Source organism: Myripristis murdjan, chromosome 3 (assembly GCF_902150065.1).
Source record: "Myripristis murdjan chromosome 3, fMyrMur1.1, whole genome shotgun sequence".
Classification (NCBI taxonomy): Eukaryota; Metazoa; Chordata; class Actinopteri; order Holocentriformes; family Holocentridae; genus Myripristis; species Myripristis murdjan.
In genome coordinates this window covers 7,664,860-7,682,920 of record NC_043982.1, presented here as the reverse complement: position 1 = coordinate 7,682,920, position 18,061 = coordinate 7,664,860, and the positions used below count along the sequence as shown (strand labels likewise).

Here is an 18,061-nt window from a genome sequence, read left to right as displayed (position 1 = left end):
CTGTCTTGTCCCTGAGCTTGTTTGAGCTGGTGAGCTACGAGTGTGTGATCAGTCGACTGTGAACAGTCCCGAGCCCCCGCCACGCTGACCTTGGCTCCCAGCCAGCCGCTGCATCCTGGGCAGCTGTGGCTGCAGGCCGGCGCTCTGACAGCCAGGGCTGTGCCCGCCGCCACCGCAGGACAACCCCCCACATCCCCAGTGCCCTGCCCCGACTTGATACCCGCCCCCACACACATCCATCATAACCATATCATCGCTTCCCAAGCTGCCATGTGCAGCCACACGTTCACCTGGGATGCAGTGCTGAGTGTGGAAGAGCTGACTTTAAATACAAGGCGTGAGCTGTGGCCTCCATGCCAAAGCAGTGATCTGACAGTTATTTAGCCAGCAGCACTATCGTAGCCCTGTGGCAGTGGTGACAGTGTGTGTTAGTGTGTCGGATAGATGTAGGCCACCAGTGTTTGGAAATGATGGGTGATCTGTGATTGATGATCTAATGGTCTCAGAGGAGCAAGCACACAGTATGGTTACATGGATACACACACACTGCGAGCCTGCATTGATCATTATCCACCCGCTTTTTTTTTTTCTTTTTTGTCTTTTTTCTTTTCTTCCTCCTTTCCAATGCCATTGGCTGCCTCCTCCTCCATGGTTGCAATCATAACCAAGCATGCAAAGCTCAAATAAGACTTGTCAGGACATTGATTGTATTGTTCATTACCAGCTTTATTTTGTTCTATGTTCAGAGTTTGAAACACATTTTTGTTGGTTTGTGGTTGAAGAAAGGTAGTGTTTGTTTTTTGCCTGCTTACTTATCTCTCTGTGTGTATGTGTATGTGTATGTGTGTGTGTGTGTGTGTGTGTGTGTGTGTGTGTGTGTGTGTGTGTGTGTGTTAGCTTGCTAGAGCCTCTCACAGGGCTGTTGTTGTTATTGAGTCTGTTCATGGTGTGATTAACAGAGTGTGCGGCCTGGCAGGAGCACAATAGGGAATCTCTGAGGATTCCCTCGACACAGCACAACACTCCAATGCCTTAGAAATTACTCCATCACCATCCACTCTCGAAAAAAAGATGGATAATAAGATTTACTTTTTTTTTTTTTTTTACTGTATGTTGAATGCAAAGGGTATGAGTTGGTGAAAATAGCTCTATAGAAATGCAAGCCCACTGCTGCTCGGTCCCTCTGGTGGGAGTTAATGTAGTTTGGGGAGATGCATTTGACTGGAGCACAGGAGGATTTTCACAGGCCTGGGATTAGCACTGCAACAGAGTATCTTTTATTACATGGGACCTTGAGTTTTCAAAAACCATACTGTGACCGATATTTAGACCTAAGCCCCCGAAGCTGATAACTGTCATGAAAAGGCACTGTTAAGCCGCAGGAGAAAAAGGCAATTTTTTTAAGCTGCAGGTACCTCAGAATGATGTAGGATTGCATCCATCTGTTTCTTCAACCTCCATTAAACACCACCTTCATATTAGATATTTGTTATGAGATATTATATAAACCTCATTGGGAGATAGATAAAATAGTATAATCAAAAAAATGGTAAAACACACACTATATAGCTTTTAGTCTTTGAATACTGTGTAGAAACTACTACTGTTACACATGATTAAACTGTAGATGTATGCTAATACAAAATATGGCAATATAAAATGTCCACAAATCCAATCTGTTTTCTTTGAGCTGAGAAACAAAGATGAGTCAGTCAGTATTGACAGCATTCACCTGTTTGCCGGTGATGTAAAACGGACTTCAGCTTGTCAGCAGTAAATCAAATGCTGAAGTCTTATGTCTTGTGTATCACTCCAGTCGGTGCTGCAGCTACCTTAAATTGGTCCATGGATACTTTTAAGTTCAGTACCCTGTAAATATCACTTGGCAATTTGCACAGCATCTGAAAGGAAGAGTTTTGCACGCATTGACAAGCTATGGGAAGTCATGTGTCATGTAGTTGCATTTTCTTGCTCAACTTGTAGTGAAAGCTGGCACAAAATGACGAATATTTTAGTCTTTAAAAGGTCTTAAAATGGCAGGAGCTCTTTTCCTAACTAGTTTTAGACATTTTATAATCCTTTGATTGACACTTAATATAGCTTAGGCCCACTCAGCCCTGTTTGAAGGAAAGAGAAATGTGAATAAAGCTTAAGGTTAAGCATTTCAGGATGATAGCGTCCATATCCACAGGGCATGAATGAGTAGGTTTGATGAAGAACACAAAATGACATAAACCATACCATTGCTGTTTCTGTCACCAGACCTCAGCCCACCTTTTAAACTTCTTTTTCATGTCAAAGAGCGGGGTTGTTTGTGTGAAAGCATTTTTAGATGAATACTTGGCCCGCGAATGTGTCTACCACTGAAGTGATAAGAAATGTTTTTTTGTAGTTCACTTCCTGATTTGAAGAATTGAAATGCTCATTAAAGTTGTTTTCGGGTATAGCATTTTTTTTTTTTTTTTTTTTTTTTTTTTAAGATAAGAAAAATGGAGCCTTTCATGGGATAGCTTAGCAGTTGTGCTCTCCTCCACACTAATTAGAGGTATACTATAGCACTCAATTAGTGAAGTTGCCGAATAATGTGCCTAATACTCTGATCTCTTCCCCCAGGGTTTCACAGACAGCCCTCATTATGGCGATCACTTGAGTGACAGTCGATTAGTGTCCCATGAAGGATTGTCCCCAACACCTTTCATGAACTCCAACATAATGGGTAAGTAAGTGATTCTTGTCACCTCACCCCTTACATGCCCTTTGGTAGTGGAAAGACATTCTGTTTAAAAAAAAAAAAAAAAAAAAAAAAAAAGTTAGCCTTACAGAGGTCAAGGCACATCATGCATCTGGCGGTAGCAGTACTGAAAGGCTTGGGTAGGCTATATGGCTATTTTTTTCCATCTCCTGCTGTGTTTATTTCCTCCCTTAATCCCCCTCCCCTTTCTGTATCTGCCTCTTCCTCCTCCTGTGATGACCCTCCCCCAGGGAAGAAGTCACGCCATCAGTATAGCTTTCCATCATAAAAAGCTGTCTTCTAGCCATCAAAAAGCCCCCGGCTACTTCCAGCGACAGAGGGGAGGTGGTAGTAGGGTTTTCTTTTGGTGCGGGGGTTAAACAACCAGATGTGTCAAAGGACATTTCACACAAGTATTAGAAATGTACAATTCATTGTAGGTTTTTCTTGGAGATTATTGAAAGATGCGCTCTGATATTTTATTTATTTATATATTTATTTTGCAGTTTCGAATTGGGATTTGTTAAATCATGTTTGTCTCATCTTATCTCATTGTTTATTTGTTTGGACTTTATGAATGGGAAGATTCTCTTTTCTGCATTATTATTATTAATATTTTTTATCTTCCGACCAGTAATCCTTCAATTTACTAAACTGTTTCTAGTCCAGTCCAAGAGGCTTTAATGTTGATTGAGAAACTGTCCCCTTTTGAAACAGCGTATTACGCAGTTAGCATATGCACTACCATTGTTAACAATTTAAAGATATGTATTATTCAGCCCTTTGGCTTGGTGTCATTACAATGTGTTACCACTTGACAGTTTTATGGTGAGCTACATCTCAGCTTATTGTATCACAACCCTGGAGGCTGGTTTCCATGCAAAGTGATTAGTTACATGCTGGTGCTGGTGAACTGAAACTAAGTGTTATCTTTCTTGAAACTGGTCACGACTGATCTCTTTTCAGCTGTGCCAGTAAGTGTGCAGCAGAATATGGATGTGATCTGCTGCACTGATATGTCAGATTTAGGCAATGTAAGTGTAATAATATAAGTGTAAACATGAATTGTCTGTTCTTATCTGAGTCTGGGGTTGTAAGATGAGTATGGTCTTATCAAATTGCCATTCTTCAGTAATATCTGGCACTTGCGTAGATTTATGGAGTTTGCTGCCCCCTTATTAAATTATGCCTGCGGGGTTATTCCTCATCAATGAACAGAGTAGAACAAGCCTGCCAGGCCTGAAGAAGCATCCAGAGTCACACTCTGAGAGGTTGCATTTGCAAGGTAAATCTCTGACATGTAGTGGCTTCTCTTTTTTTGCAAAGTTTTACTACTGACAGTTTCCTTAGTGGCAAAGGTAGCAGTGGCCGAATGCAGCAAGACTGTGCAGTTTCTGAACTGCTGAATGGGCTGTTTCATGTCAGGTGGGTCAGGCGCTCCATTACTCTCTGGTTGTTGGTACTGTGCGGTTTCTGAACTGCTGAGTTGGCTGGCGGGTCAGCTATTGCAATAAGTATTACTGAGATTCATGGTAAGGTTTGAAATAATTGGCTGAGGTGTTAGGCAAAGTGTGACCGGGGGCACGGCAGTATGGACAAAATCAAATTGTATTTTCTACCAAATACCTCTGTTGATATTGTGATGATATTGTAAGGATGACTATTAATGCTTAAAAAAAAATTACAGAAAGACATTTTTTATAAACAATCATTATTATGATATCAACATATTAATATAACATGAAGCATGTTCAGTGTTATCAGTCTGTCAGCCAGGTGTGAGATGACTGCCAGAGGGTACAGATGCAGAGAGTGGTTCTACAAACTTGAGTGATCTCTGATGTGGGGTGCCCACTTCAAAACTCTACATACTTGCTCTTATTCACACGCTGTCTTTTTTTTTTTTTTTTTTTAATTTATATTCAGATGTCCATGTATGTGCTTATCCTAGTCTGTTAGCACAGGGCATACTGATAGTGGAATGTCTGTATTGGAAAATGTAGTGTAATTACATTTTGTAATTATCCCTGAAAAATATGAACAAAAATCTTTTGTGTGTTTTTGATATTTAGAAATGTCCTGGTGCACTGACTCATTGCTAATCCAAACCTCGTTGGAATAGATCAAGTCAAAAAATCTTGCCGCACACAAACAAAGCTCTCGACCCACTTGCTAAATACACTATTTATTTCTACATATTTTTTAACTAAAAAATATGACAAGCAATGTTGTTTTATGAGGCTTGCACTTGGGAATGGATTTTGTTGAAGAGATTTTAGGAAAAATTAACACTGCATTTCAACAATTTTTATGGTAGGAAAACTGTTTCGGTGTATAATACCAAAGAAACATGTCTGTCCGAAGAAATAGTGGTCAACAATGGAGGTTGTTAGAAATTTTGTACCAAATAATGAATTATTTTGACTGAAATACACTGAAAAACATCCTCCTGCATAGTTGTCTGGTAACCTAAATCCATAGAGCGCCCCCTCCTCCTTCACTCAGTCTAGTCCTGTCGGGACAGATGATGAGGGGGAGAGAGATTTGCAGCAACTGGGGATCATTTCAGGTTAGATGGTGTAATTTTCATTTAGTAATGACAGGTATATTGTATGTTTGTTAGAAGCTAGCGCCTCTTCCTTGGTGTGGCCTTATCCCAGTCGCATGAGAAAAGGGTTTGATGCTGAACAATGGGGATTTGGGTGAGTCCTCGGCAGCCACTCATGCCAAGGATTCCCCGCTTAATGATGACACTCCTCTGTCCAGGGGGTGGCTCCTATGTCAGGACACACTATGGATCAGCTGCTCTGGGCCTCACGTGTATCTAAGCTCCACCCCCTTGAGCTCCAATCCTCTTACTGGGCCACACGTCATCCACAGCGTGCTACCCTGGGCTTGTGGGCTGATAGGTGGCTGCCATATTGTTCATGCATACAGTGCATGACAAACAACCCTTTTCACTCTGGGCCATGTGAATCCCTCTGACTCAACCACTCACTGCATGCTCGCGGACAGTCTTATCAACACATCATTTGAAGAGATTTTCAGCTTTGAGGTTCATGATTCCTATATCGTATGACCGTCGGGTCACTGCTTTCCCATAGAAACGACCAGAAACTTCTCCCGGCCCTAATTTTAAAGGTCACGCAGAAGTTCAGCTGCTCACATAATGAATTGCAGTCCATGGGAAAATGTAGGTGCTGGGGAGGAACACCTTTCAGAGCCGGGCAGTGTGTTCATTTGTTCCTGCATTTGTGTGAAATACTTCTGGCAACGCACACTGAGGGGAATTACATTGTGCACTGTTCAGGCCGTGCAGAGCCCCAAGAGCCCTGCATCAGGGAAAAGGATTGTGCGCTCGTACATCAAGCCGTACAGTACAAGTCAAATGGCATCAACCAACTTGAAACTGGTGATCTATAAATCCACAGAACGGGAAGTAGCTTTGGGAATTTCTAACTGTAGTGGCTAAGTCAACAGATGAATTAAATAGTTTGTTCAACAGTCCTCTTTGTTTCGGCAACACTGCTACCGCAGCACTTCAAGAGTATCTGGCAAACAGGTGGAGCTCATAAAGTTAGAGTTGTCCTAGTCGTAGTTTCACTCTCTCCGATCGAGCACATCCTGCACTGCAGCCTGTAGATGGAATACGTATGGGAAATCCTGCCCTTTCAGCGTGCGCTCCATTTAGTTCTCAAACAAATTATGATCACAGAGATATCAGCTGAGGCAGTTTATTGATAGTCAAGACTGTTCTGATCAGTGTTGTGTCAGAGAAGTCTGTGTGCATGCTGCCTTTCTGACACACTTTTAATGCAAACAGTGTAATACATTTTCTGTGGCACACTAATGTACCGCAGAAAAATTGGAAAGACCTCCGCTGGGGATAATATATTTTGTCTGGTTTCTGGCAGTGTTAGAGAATGCAAGAGAATTTCGCTATTAAAGGAAAAATCACGCTTGGATGTAGGCGTAACTCAACTAAATGCTGAAATTGTGGTACTTCTTTTTAATATTTATTTTTTTCATATGTTTTAGCAACACAATTCTTATCCTGAATGACGGCACTTTCCTATGCAGTCGTTGAAGGTTCACATTCAGATGGATAAATGCATATCAGTGGATGGAATTCACTCTTCTCTTTGTTTTTTAAATGCTCAATTTCTTGTGGTAACAAGCAATAGTGAGGGGTTGTCTTTCTTTCAGCTGTCCTACTTGTTTCTCCATAGGGATGTCGAACAGTTCATAGGCCCTACAAGGGATGGATAGATGTAATTACGTGCTGATTTTTTTTTTTCTTCTTGTGGTGTAAGCTAGATGAGGGGAAGTCAGTGGGGGAGGTTGATTCCAAGCAATCTAGGCAATTACCACAAACGATGAGCTACAACTGAAAGAGCTGTATTCTGTTCCTACTTTCACGCTACATTGTGCAGTTGTGTGTGTGTGTGTGTGTGTGTGTGTGTGTGTGTGTGTGTGTGTCGGCATATGCATGTTCAGTGTTTGCGTTTTGTCAGTATTTACTCTGCATTGAAGATGTTGCTCTTCATTGATTCATCTGTTTGGATAAAGGTCAAATGCAGTGATAATAAAAGTGTCAAAGCTTTTTGATTTTTGGTCCTAGCCTCAGATAATGCTGGTAAATTACTGTTTGAATTTGCAAGACAGGGTTGCTATAGCTGGTCACAGCAGCTGTTAGTCACAGTTTGTGGCCCTGTGTTGGGGGAAAAAAAGTAGGGGAAATGTCTTAGAGGGACATCAAAAGACTTCAGAAATTGCTCCTGACTATTATTCTTTTCTTCTTTTCTTTTTTAAAATCTTTTTAAAGCTAAAATTGCAGCTTTTCAGTAAAATCTTAGTTGAAAGAATGTGACTTTTTTCTCTCTGTTGACACATAGGACAGACAAATCATCACCAAGCCTCTTTGATGAATAGTATTTCTATGTCTGTCTTTCATCACAGGCTGGCTCTCGTTCTTGTATTCTACCACCCTATCTTGACTAAGCTTCTCTGGATAAACCCAACTAAAGAAAGAAAATTAGGCAGTTGTTATTGTGAGTCACTCCTTATTTATGTGTTTACAAGAGCCGGACTGAAAAACCTTGTTTGGGAGGCTTTGAAAATAAAATAAAAAAACACTTACAAACTTAATTTGGCTATAGCTGTAAACTTTAGCCTCTTAAGATGTGTTTTGATGAAAACAAGCCAGCAAATCACTGTGTGGACGTGTTTCTTTATCTCATGGTCTCCGACTCTCTCTTGCTCGCTTGCTCCTTCTCACACACACACACACACACACACACACACACACACACACAATGACCACAAACAAAAAAACTGAATTCTTGCAATACAAAAGTGTTGTGATAAATGAATCGCTGCCTCTTTATGTCTTTCAAAAATAGAAAATATTTTATTTAAATTTCATGTGATGTCATTTCAGTTCTCGTTTTTAGAGACAAAGTTTTTCGAAACTGCATGCCGGCCGCGCCCTTTATCTGCAGCGATGGAGGTGCAATACACACGTGTACCTGAGCGCTTTCGCATCAGTTCGGTCCAAGCATGTGCCTGAGGGTGTATCATCAAACCCAACTGCTGAGTTTGAATTTTACACTCACGTTTCTCGGGTGTGCTTCATACACTGTACGCGCAGCTTTGGCCACTCATAAAAACTAATCAGCTTAATGCTGCCATCAACACACACACACACACACACATGCAGGCACATGCACCCTGCTCGAGGCCTGCCTACATGCACATGTGTGACCTTAATCTAATCTCATGAGTATGGTTCAGCAATTGTCTAGATGTCCCCCATTGTCTCACCCCACCTCTGAAAATCCCTGACATGATCCTTCGTTTGCAGGCACCACTGGAGTTTGAATGGGTGTTGTGGTGCGCGGCAACAACGGCAGACAGTGCATAGAGCGCCGCACAGAATTCAGCAGCAGCATCCAATATTCGTCCTAAGTTAATGAAGTAACATAAAAATTAAGGACGTAATGTTGGTCACTCGTACGGCTGCTATATCCTGTTCTGCTTTCCATCTCTAAGAGGAACATCCTGGTGCCTTGGAACAATGTGATGCATTCATGTTTCGTGTAATACATGTAATACAGTACATCAGTATTATTGCACGATATTGGATTTTTTGGCGATAACCAATATGCCGATATTTTCAAACTCTTTGGGCTGATTGTAGATACAGAGATATGCGCGCATATTTCTCCCCTGTAGTGGAATGAACATACTATGCCTACTCTTATTGTGATATTATCAAATATTATTTAAAGCAAAAAATAATGCATTTCCTGGTAACATACAAAAAGTTAAAAGGAGAATGTAATTTTAAAATGCTAGGCTATATGTTCATTTCACATTGAGGACTATGTGCATTTCAGTTAGTGGGGTGAAGCTTTAGGGTAGTCTACATTTGGGAATTAGTGTGTCTGGTTTACTTTAAGATTATGTCAGGTGATGGTTTGTTTAGTAATGAGGATATGCTTTTTGTTTATTGCTTGGTTTAACACGCTGAACGGACATGCTAAAGCATATAGCAGTAAATAACCTAAGGCTGCTTTGGTAATGATGTATGAATGTATGTATGTGTGAAAAACGTGTGGAATTAAAGATAAGATAAGATATTCCTTTATTAGTCCCACGGTGGGGAAATTTCACGTATTACAGCAGCAAAGTGGATAGCAAGATATGAAGCATAATTTACACTATAAACAGTATAAACAGATAATAAGTACCAAAAATAAATAAGTTTTACTTCTCCCTACTCCTTTTTGAACATGATTTCTTAAAAAAATATAATTTCCTCTTGGTGACTTTTTCCCTTATTTTATATTGTGATAACGTGTTTTTTTTGTTTTGTTTTGTTTGGTTTTGTTTTTGTTATGTCAGAGACACTGGCAGAGTATAGCTCAATGGTACAATACTACTATCGCACAGTACATACAAACGCTCAGTGAGTAGCAAAATTATGATGTCCGCTGGCCATTCTGTGTTGCCAGTGATGTGGATAGAACCTTCCAAGCCTTTAATATGACATAGGATTTACCTGACTGTTCCCATTAACAGTGTGTAGGCTTAGCGCTCTTTCAGTCGACTGGACCTTCTGAGGGCAGTTATCGAGACCACTGACATGAACAAAGTCAGCGACAGACTCACAAAATGAAAGACAGAAAAATAAGCTTATTGGATGGATGCATCCATGGCAGTCATGGAAAAGACCTTGACTCTGTCATTTTTATTGAAAAGTGACCTAATTGAATTGTTTGTTTTGTGACATATCACTGACAGTCAGTGCTGTATTTCTGTAGCCCCGTAGTTGGGAAGTTAAACCAACAGTAGTTTCAGTGTGTCTATAGCTTATTGCTATTTTTGACCGACGTCATGGTTGGGTAGACGGAGGTCTCAAAGCTAGGCTGCACCCATATGCATGACAGGCAAGTTCCACCCTTCAATGCATTGCATGTCAGAACTTGATCTCAGAGAAGTTTAAAGTATTACTGTTATCTTGAATTGAGCAAACAAATAATATTTGACCATATTTATCAAAGACTGAATAATGAAGAATCACAGCTCCTGTTTTGTGGTGATGACTTCTTTCTGGTATCATTTTTGGGAGCACAATTCTTTATTTTTGAACGCCGCTATATCTCAAGGCAGATGAAATGTGTTAGCTGGCTGGTAAGGGAGCGATAGTAAAAGCTAAATTTGTCCAAAGCCTCAGAAATTGGAGGCCCTTAACTGTATTAGTCTTGTCAGCGCTCTGACATGGCACCAGCCCAGAGCCCAGGTCCTCTCTGTCCTCAAGGGAACTGACAGATCTCTAGTGGGATGCCTGGTATTATGCAGCCTAGCCTGTTAAGGACCATGTAAGGAAACATACTAAACATGACAAAAAAAAAAAAAAAAAAATCTGCACATCAAAAAAGAAACTCAGAGCCTTGCAAAAGCCAGAAGTGGCCAGGTGTTTGCACTGTGTCACAGTTTTAAGTTTTGAGTAAAACATGAATCAAAGCTTCCGAGAGCTTGTCAGATTTTATGTTACAAACTGAAACCCAAAACTGTTAAGGACATCCAGATAACAACTTCATTTTAGGTTGTACTGTAGACCTATCCTTTTTGTAGGCAATGTTGTTTATACACTGTAGTGTGGTATCTTGTGGTGAGTTTGTTTTGTAGATTCAGTATTTATATTTTCTCTTTGTTTAGGTCATTTTTATCAGTTTATTGTAGTAGTAATGGCTTGTATTTTGAAAGGTTAAATAAAAACATGTAAAAAATAAATTATAACAGTCAAACAGTTATTTTCCCCAGCAGCCTTAATCAGGTTGTATACTTATCAGTTTTGTAGGCTAATATTCATAAACTGCAACTAGCACAGTCAGTCAGAAACTCAATTCAAGTTGCTTATGTTGCTTCCATTTTCTTTTCAAGCTCTGTAAAATCCATAATGAGAAGCATTGCCCATAGAATTTATGGTTCATAGAAATCTGACCTGATCTGTAATGGTCAGTTATAAACTTGATTTGTTGAACAGCATCACAATCTGATAAAAAAGGAGTGTATGCTCACTGTGTGTGCTATCAAATGTATTTTTTGTACAGAACTGGTGCAAATACTGTGTTATCTGCTATTTCATAGCTAAAATAAAAAAGTACACCATTTTGAGTCTTAGAATGATTTTTCTTTTCCCAAAAGTGAGTGTCCAAGATATTGTTAAGACGAGTTTAGACCTTTTATTACCGATGCACACTGCCAGCAAAACAGCTGGCAGACCTGGAACACGTAGCCGAGCCGACACCCCTAGCCCGGTGGCTGCTAGGCCCAAGGTTATGCAAAATAACTCCGATCAATCCTTACTCACTTAGATTGATATCATGCATGTCATATTGGATTAACCATGAACTATATATGTGTCTGTGCTCTCTAACTGGTTAAAAGCTGTAATGCATGCTGACAGAAGGGAAATAATGATTAACAGTTTCTGGGTCTAGAATTTGCATACTCATCTCAGCCCTTACTGTGCTTGTGTCCTCCATCCTGCTTTTCTGCTCTATACACAAAAATGTGTTATTATTATTATTATTATTATTATTATTATTATTATTATTTTAATCTCTATTATGTATAACTGAATTAGTTTCCAGGAATGGAATTATGCTGACACTTAGGTGTCAAAGGACATAGACATATATAGACATACTCTAAGGCCAAGATATATTGTCTAGTCTTTTGCTCTTAAAAAAAAAAAAGAAAAGAAAAGAATCAATATCTTATGGTGCACTTTTTTTTGGTTTCTAATTGTTCCTTAAGGCTTATTGTGGAGTGCCAAATCCCACATCACACTAGCATCCCCAGCGTGTTTTTACTGGTGCAGGTGTCATGTGCTAATGCTCTGTCCCGCGAGAGACCCTCCCCAGACCGGGGCTGTGATTGTGGCCAGGTGCTGCTCAGGTGTGCACTCAGTTTCCACCACAGTGTGGGTCACAGGTGCTGCCCAGGCTGCTATCTCTCCCCACTCTGTCATGCGCACCCTTATGCACATACACACACACACACACACACACACACACATACACTGGAGGCTTTGGCAGTTAGAGCCAGGTACAGTGTTAACTTATGTTCAGCAGTTCTTTCGCAGGCATCCCTTTATCAAAATCAGTAAGGTCCCATTCTACATGTGAGGAGAACAAAGTGTCGGAGCAGAGGAGGGAAGACAAGGCAAGACGGGAAGATGTAGTGCAGTGTGGTGTGGTGGATGTAGCCAGTCATTATGCAGAGCTGCAGGGTGTGCTTATCTGTTACTGTGGTCAGTGGAGCGTGAGGAGCTGAAGACAAGCTGAAAGGGCACAAATCCCTTTTCTCCATCCCTAAGCCCCCTACATCTCCTCATCCCAGGCCTTCCCACCCTTTTGCCTCTCCCAGCCCATCTTGGCCCTGCCCGGCCCCTGCCTTGCCTTGCCTTCCTCAGGCCGTGGCCCCCAGCGTGCTAGTGGCAAGGCTGCCCAGCTGCAGAGGATCAGCTGTAGTCTCAGTAGGCCTGGAGGGCTGTCTCTCCAAAGAGGAAAGAAGAGCTGGGGTCTGGCCAAGGTACGGTGACATAACAAGCCCCTGAGAAGCAGCTGCAAGAGCCACACTGCCATAGTTGTAGTTCAGCGTGGAGGAGGTGTTTTCAGTCACTTCCATCGCTTTCTGGATTACAGAGTGCTTGATATTTCTGTGAAACTGTCAAGGCCAAGGTTAGACAACTTTGATGTTGGAGGGAAGTTACTATGTTCATAATGACTTGCCTGATTATATTAAAGTTAAATATAATCAGGTAGCTTTTGCACTCGTGATAATTTCTACATAGGTGAGTTTTTTTTTTTTCAGTTTAAGCAATAATTTAGAGTACAATTCAGTATTCATTCACAAAAACTGTAAAAACAACTTTTTTTTAAAATTAAATGTGGTGTTGTGAAGCCTTGAGCTCTTCAAATTCTGTCACCACGGCCCGTTGTGCTTTTTGTATCCTTCCACTCCTTTCTGTACCACTTCCTTGCTCTGTTTCCCCCTTTCTCCCTTCTTCTCTCTGCCCCTCCCCCTTCCCTCTCATTTTTCTCCCTCTCCTCACACTAGCCCACAGCTGATGCCAAGGAGAATGTTGAGGATTATTAAATACTAGCACCAAATTAAAGGGAAATGATTCATTCAGAAGAATTATTGTTATTGGAACAATTAAAGTCTGTTGACTTCAGCGCTTAATATTGTCATTGCTGACAACCTTGGATACCGCATCACTGTATAGCTTAGGCATGCACTGACATAAGTCTGTCGGTGACTCTTAAGCCTTTGATACAACTGGTTTGGATCTTCATTGTGGTTAGCCTCACTTGTTATAACTCAACATTGGCTTGCTATTGGCTTTTTATGCCTTGCTTATCCGCTTTGATCTTTCAGATGTTTTTTTTCCTTCTAAATCAGATATGGAGTTGTAAAACCTAAAGTACCTTGTTCATTTTGCGACTCACTATTAAGCAAGTATGTTTAAATGCAGAGTTTGTTCCCGTCCTTTGATGTAACAACTGGCACAAGCTGAATTTTCAACAATGGCAAAACAAAGTTCTAGCTGTTATAGCAAATATCAAATTGTAATGCTCAACAAACTTTTCACAGAAATATCCCCCACATAGCAAATGTGTGATTAACTGTGGTACATGATGCAGCACTGTTGCTTTGGATTTACAGATGTTTGCTTCAGAGCATTCTGGCTGAGCTACAGTTGTTTCTCCAAGGAGACCAATATGAATAATTAGCTCTGTCTCCATAATCTTGACTGACAGTGAGATTACACACTAAATGCACACATTTATAGTTGATCCTCTAGATTAGGCTTCCATTGACAAGAGTGAATCCTTTTTTTAGTTTAACTTTTAGTCTTTACCAAAATTAAAAAATGTCCTACCACCCTGATGCTAACAGAAAAGGAGTTTAATAATAACAATATAACAATAATGGCAACCCAATTGCAACTGAAGAAGAATAAAAATAGAAAATAAATACAAATACTAACAAGCACATTGTATGGACTCTGTTGTTTAGAGAGAGAGCAATGGGCATGTGAGCATTGTAAGGGGTAAACTCTCAGGGGTTTGGTGAGGAGAAGTGAAAAATAAACAGCTCCCATGCAAATTTATTAAATGAATCTACTCTGTTCTCACTGGTGCACCTAATCTTTTCAAGATGGAGGCGCTTCATTAGATGTCTCGCCCGAGGGTGTATGGGAGGTTGGTTTAGCATGTTTCCAGTTCAGAGGCATTAAGCGCTTGGCAGTTAGAGCAGGGAATGCGAGCACACTCCTGTGTAGATGTAAGGGGAGTGTATTTTGGTGGTCAGCCAAAAGGGGAAACCGGCAGACAAAGGTCTGTGGCTATACCTCGCACCTCGGACGAGGAAAAAAATGGACTGCCTGAAAGAATGCAGAGCAAGGCAAAGCCAAAACATATGCATTAGGGACACAAGGGCCCTGCTTGAATCTATCACAAAGAGGATCAGTTTCAGGGTTAAATTTAGACAACTTAAATTTGGTCCAGTGGACTTAGTTGATGAACTTAGGTTGGGAAGGATTATCACAGATGGATGACGAATAGATTCTGTTGAGGACTTCCTCCCTTTCGCTTCTTGAAATGTGTTGTCCAGGTGATGCTCTCACGGTTGTGTCACCAGGATTCCTGGGGAGGGCACAAACTATAAAATCAAGTCATGAAGAATATTGATGACTCTCTTCACTGGACACTTACCTCTAGAGCACCATGTTTTAAGGTGGAAGTTATGAGAATGGCATTAAAATTTTTCTCTCAAAATCACAAATTTGAAATGATCTGAGTGCAAGAATAAATCCTTATTGCGATGAGCTAGAGAAGAGCCTGTTTTTCAGTTGCTGGTGAACATTTAGTTTAGATCCCCCCACCGTCCTTTTCCACAGTCACAACCTACATGCCTCGTCGTCCTCTGTGTCCATGCTGGGTGTACTGGCAAACAGTCACTAGCTAACGTTACACTATACTCTAGCGGATTGTGATTGGTCGGTAGAATGCAAACATTTGTTTCGCCTTTACTCCCACTTGACAATGGCTTCAGCCTGACATTTTCTCCTGTGCTGGCACAGCCCTGAGAGTGCAAAGTGTGGGAAGTGTGGAGAGAAGTCTGGCTGCGTGAGCCTACGTATTTACTGCCAGGAAGATGGAGGTGGGACGGTAAATTTTTAGTCAACTTAATGAATTTTAATGAAATTATTTTAAATAAGTGCCCCACTTTTTTACCAACATGCAGAGCCAGCCCCACACAAATCTCTCATCGAGCAGTTTATCCTGTTTTGACTGTTAGTTCTTATTTGTGTTTAGTTTAGTTTAGTGCAGGCTGGTATTCTTAAACTATAGACAGCTTAGAGTTTGCATGGCTTTCTGTGTAAGGAAATATGCCCACAGTGCTTGGAGGTGGATCAACATTCCTAACCCATGTGTGTATCCTTCCTTGTCCTTCATCTCAGCTCTCTGATGTTTTCGCTGTTCAACAGTTGCTTGGCATCTAATACCAGACATCGACACATACTTTGATGTTGCACGCTGACTCTTCCAATATCCAACAGGGGACATACAGGAATTTCCCCCCTGCATTTCTCCTGCTTGTTAAATGTATTCTTGTCTCCCTGCACGGTCCCATCTCAGCCTGACAGGGAGGTCACATGCGAACGTGTGATGCACGGGAGCATGTTAGCGTCCCTACCAAAGCAGCATCCATTACAGTGTTGGTGTTCACATGGTGGGAGAGGTTATTAGGAAGCTCATTGCCTTTCTCCACTGAGAGAATGGATGTGTGATTATGAAGTCATCAGCCATGAACCAGTGAGGCTCTGGAGAAGCTCCCCTTCTCATGGGTCCTCAGGGTGCCATTGATTGGTGACCATGTGTTTGTGCCTGATAGACTGTGAAATGGTGTGTTGCTGCACGGCTGTGTCACACCTGCGTCCCACTAAGGTGATTGATTGGTTTGGTCATGTGGAATGTTCCCATCTGGTCTGCAGTAATGCATTTTTTTCCTCATTTGTGAATAACAAGCACTGGCAGGAGAATAGTTGGGCTCGGAAAAAGGCAAAGGCCAAACGAAAACATTTTCCCCTTTCCACCTCCCCTTTTTTCCTTTTTACCAAGTCAGAAAAAATTCAAATAGACCGAGCCATGGCACCTGATTATCTCAGGAGGGGATAAATACAATCAGGAAATCCACAGCTCTTCTCTCTCAGATATAAAGCACAACCAGAATACACCTTTTTTTTTTTTTTACTAACATGAAGGGCAGCAGCTCCTGCTTTTGAAAGTCATGCTTCAAGGCTTAAGAGGGAGAAATAAAATGAAGCTAATCTTTGATCCAGCTGATTATTTACACCCTTTTTCTTGATCAGAAATTATTTCAGGATTTCTAATCTAATCTAAGGGCAATGGAGGTAAGCTTCTTTTGACTCTTAAAAGTATGCCTTTATTTTAGTGCATCTCAGAAAAAAACATCTCTTCTTTTGTCATTCTAACATTCCTCCTTGTTTGATTTTTCTTAATCCTGGCTCCCCTTCTTTAATTGATCTATTCATTCCAGCTAATGGCTAATCACCTATCAGAGTGCAAGAGTAGATGCATTCATCATCGTAGAACGTAATAATCAGTGACATTTCAACAAAGAAAAAAATAAATATGCAAATAAGAGCTCATTAACATTTGCACTCGCTGTTTTGAGTAATGTCACTGCTGACAAGGCTGTACACACAAATTGATGTTGAGCTCAGGGCAAGGGAGAGGAACATGTTTCCCTGGTATTCTGTGGCCCCGTCATGTTTCTGCTGTTGTTTCTGGGGCCGAGCTGGTTCCCCCAGCCGGGAGGAAGTTGATTTTGTACACTACCTCCCCTCCCTGTTTCCTTATCCACACTGACCTAACCTCTACCCCAGCCCTGCTCACAGCCAGCTTTTATTTACTGTCAAACAGAACCTGGCGGAAGCATCAAAAGGCTTTGACAGGATGGATGTACACAAACTCTTGAGAGAAAGAAACAAAAGCCGCGATTTCAAAAGGCATGGAAAAAAGTGAGCGAGTGTGCATCTGATTTGTCCTTGTAACGTCTCCTCTTGCCAGTGGAATGTGTTAGTAACCATGGAGCCTGCCTAATGCACTCGTTACTTTCAAGGCGTCCAGAGAGGCCAAAACTTCACACTACAGGATTAGGGTAGAATATCCTGTTGCCAGTATTTGATTTAACTTTGTGTCCTATGTTCACCTTCATAGTTTGTGGTCCTTACAGTCCACTCTTCACCCACTCCTTCCTGCCGACCTTCCTGTTTTTGTCATGGATATCAGCAGAAAAGGAATAAACACAAAGCTCTGTGTAACAGTTTTCAGATCCTGAGCCTTTTGGTAGTGACGGCATCAAATATAAAGACGTTCCTGTTTTACCAATTATTACCCCTGCCAGCATGCAGTAATGTTTTATTATCTTGGTGAGAATAATGGTATAGTGAGGTGTAACAGACCACATCACAAGGGAAGCATGAGCATGAACACACAGGCACAAAAACAAATGCATGCTGAGGGGGAAAACAAAGGAAGTGAATTGACGCATAAGATCATTTGGTTTTAACGTTGCCTCTATTTCCTCATCCTGTATTGTTTGTTTTCAGGCTTTCCTTGGAGCAAGGAAAATGGACTGTTTTTCAGGGTGGAAAAAAAGAGGCCCTTGGAATGCATCTGAGGCAGGGAAGCAGGCTCACTAATTGGCTGTTTTCGTGGCTGG

At 41.2% G+C, this 18,061-nt stretch overlaps 1 protein-coding gene across 5 annotated transcripts in view; it reads left to right on the top strand.

Moving 5' to 3' along the window:
• The window catches only part of tcf12 (transcription factor 12), a 108,917-nt gene that overhangs the window by 26,383 nt on the left and 64,473 nt on the right, over positions 1-18,061 (top strand). For all 5 annotated transcript variants that reach the window (XM_030078201.1, XM_030078192.1, XM_030078210.1 and 2 more), the window contains exon 5: positions 2,614-2,716. In XM_030078201.1, coding sequence (XP_029934061.1) covers positions 2,614-2,716 — 103 coding nt within the window. The remainder of the gene's footprint in view (positions 1-2,613; positions 2,717-18,061) is intronic.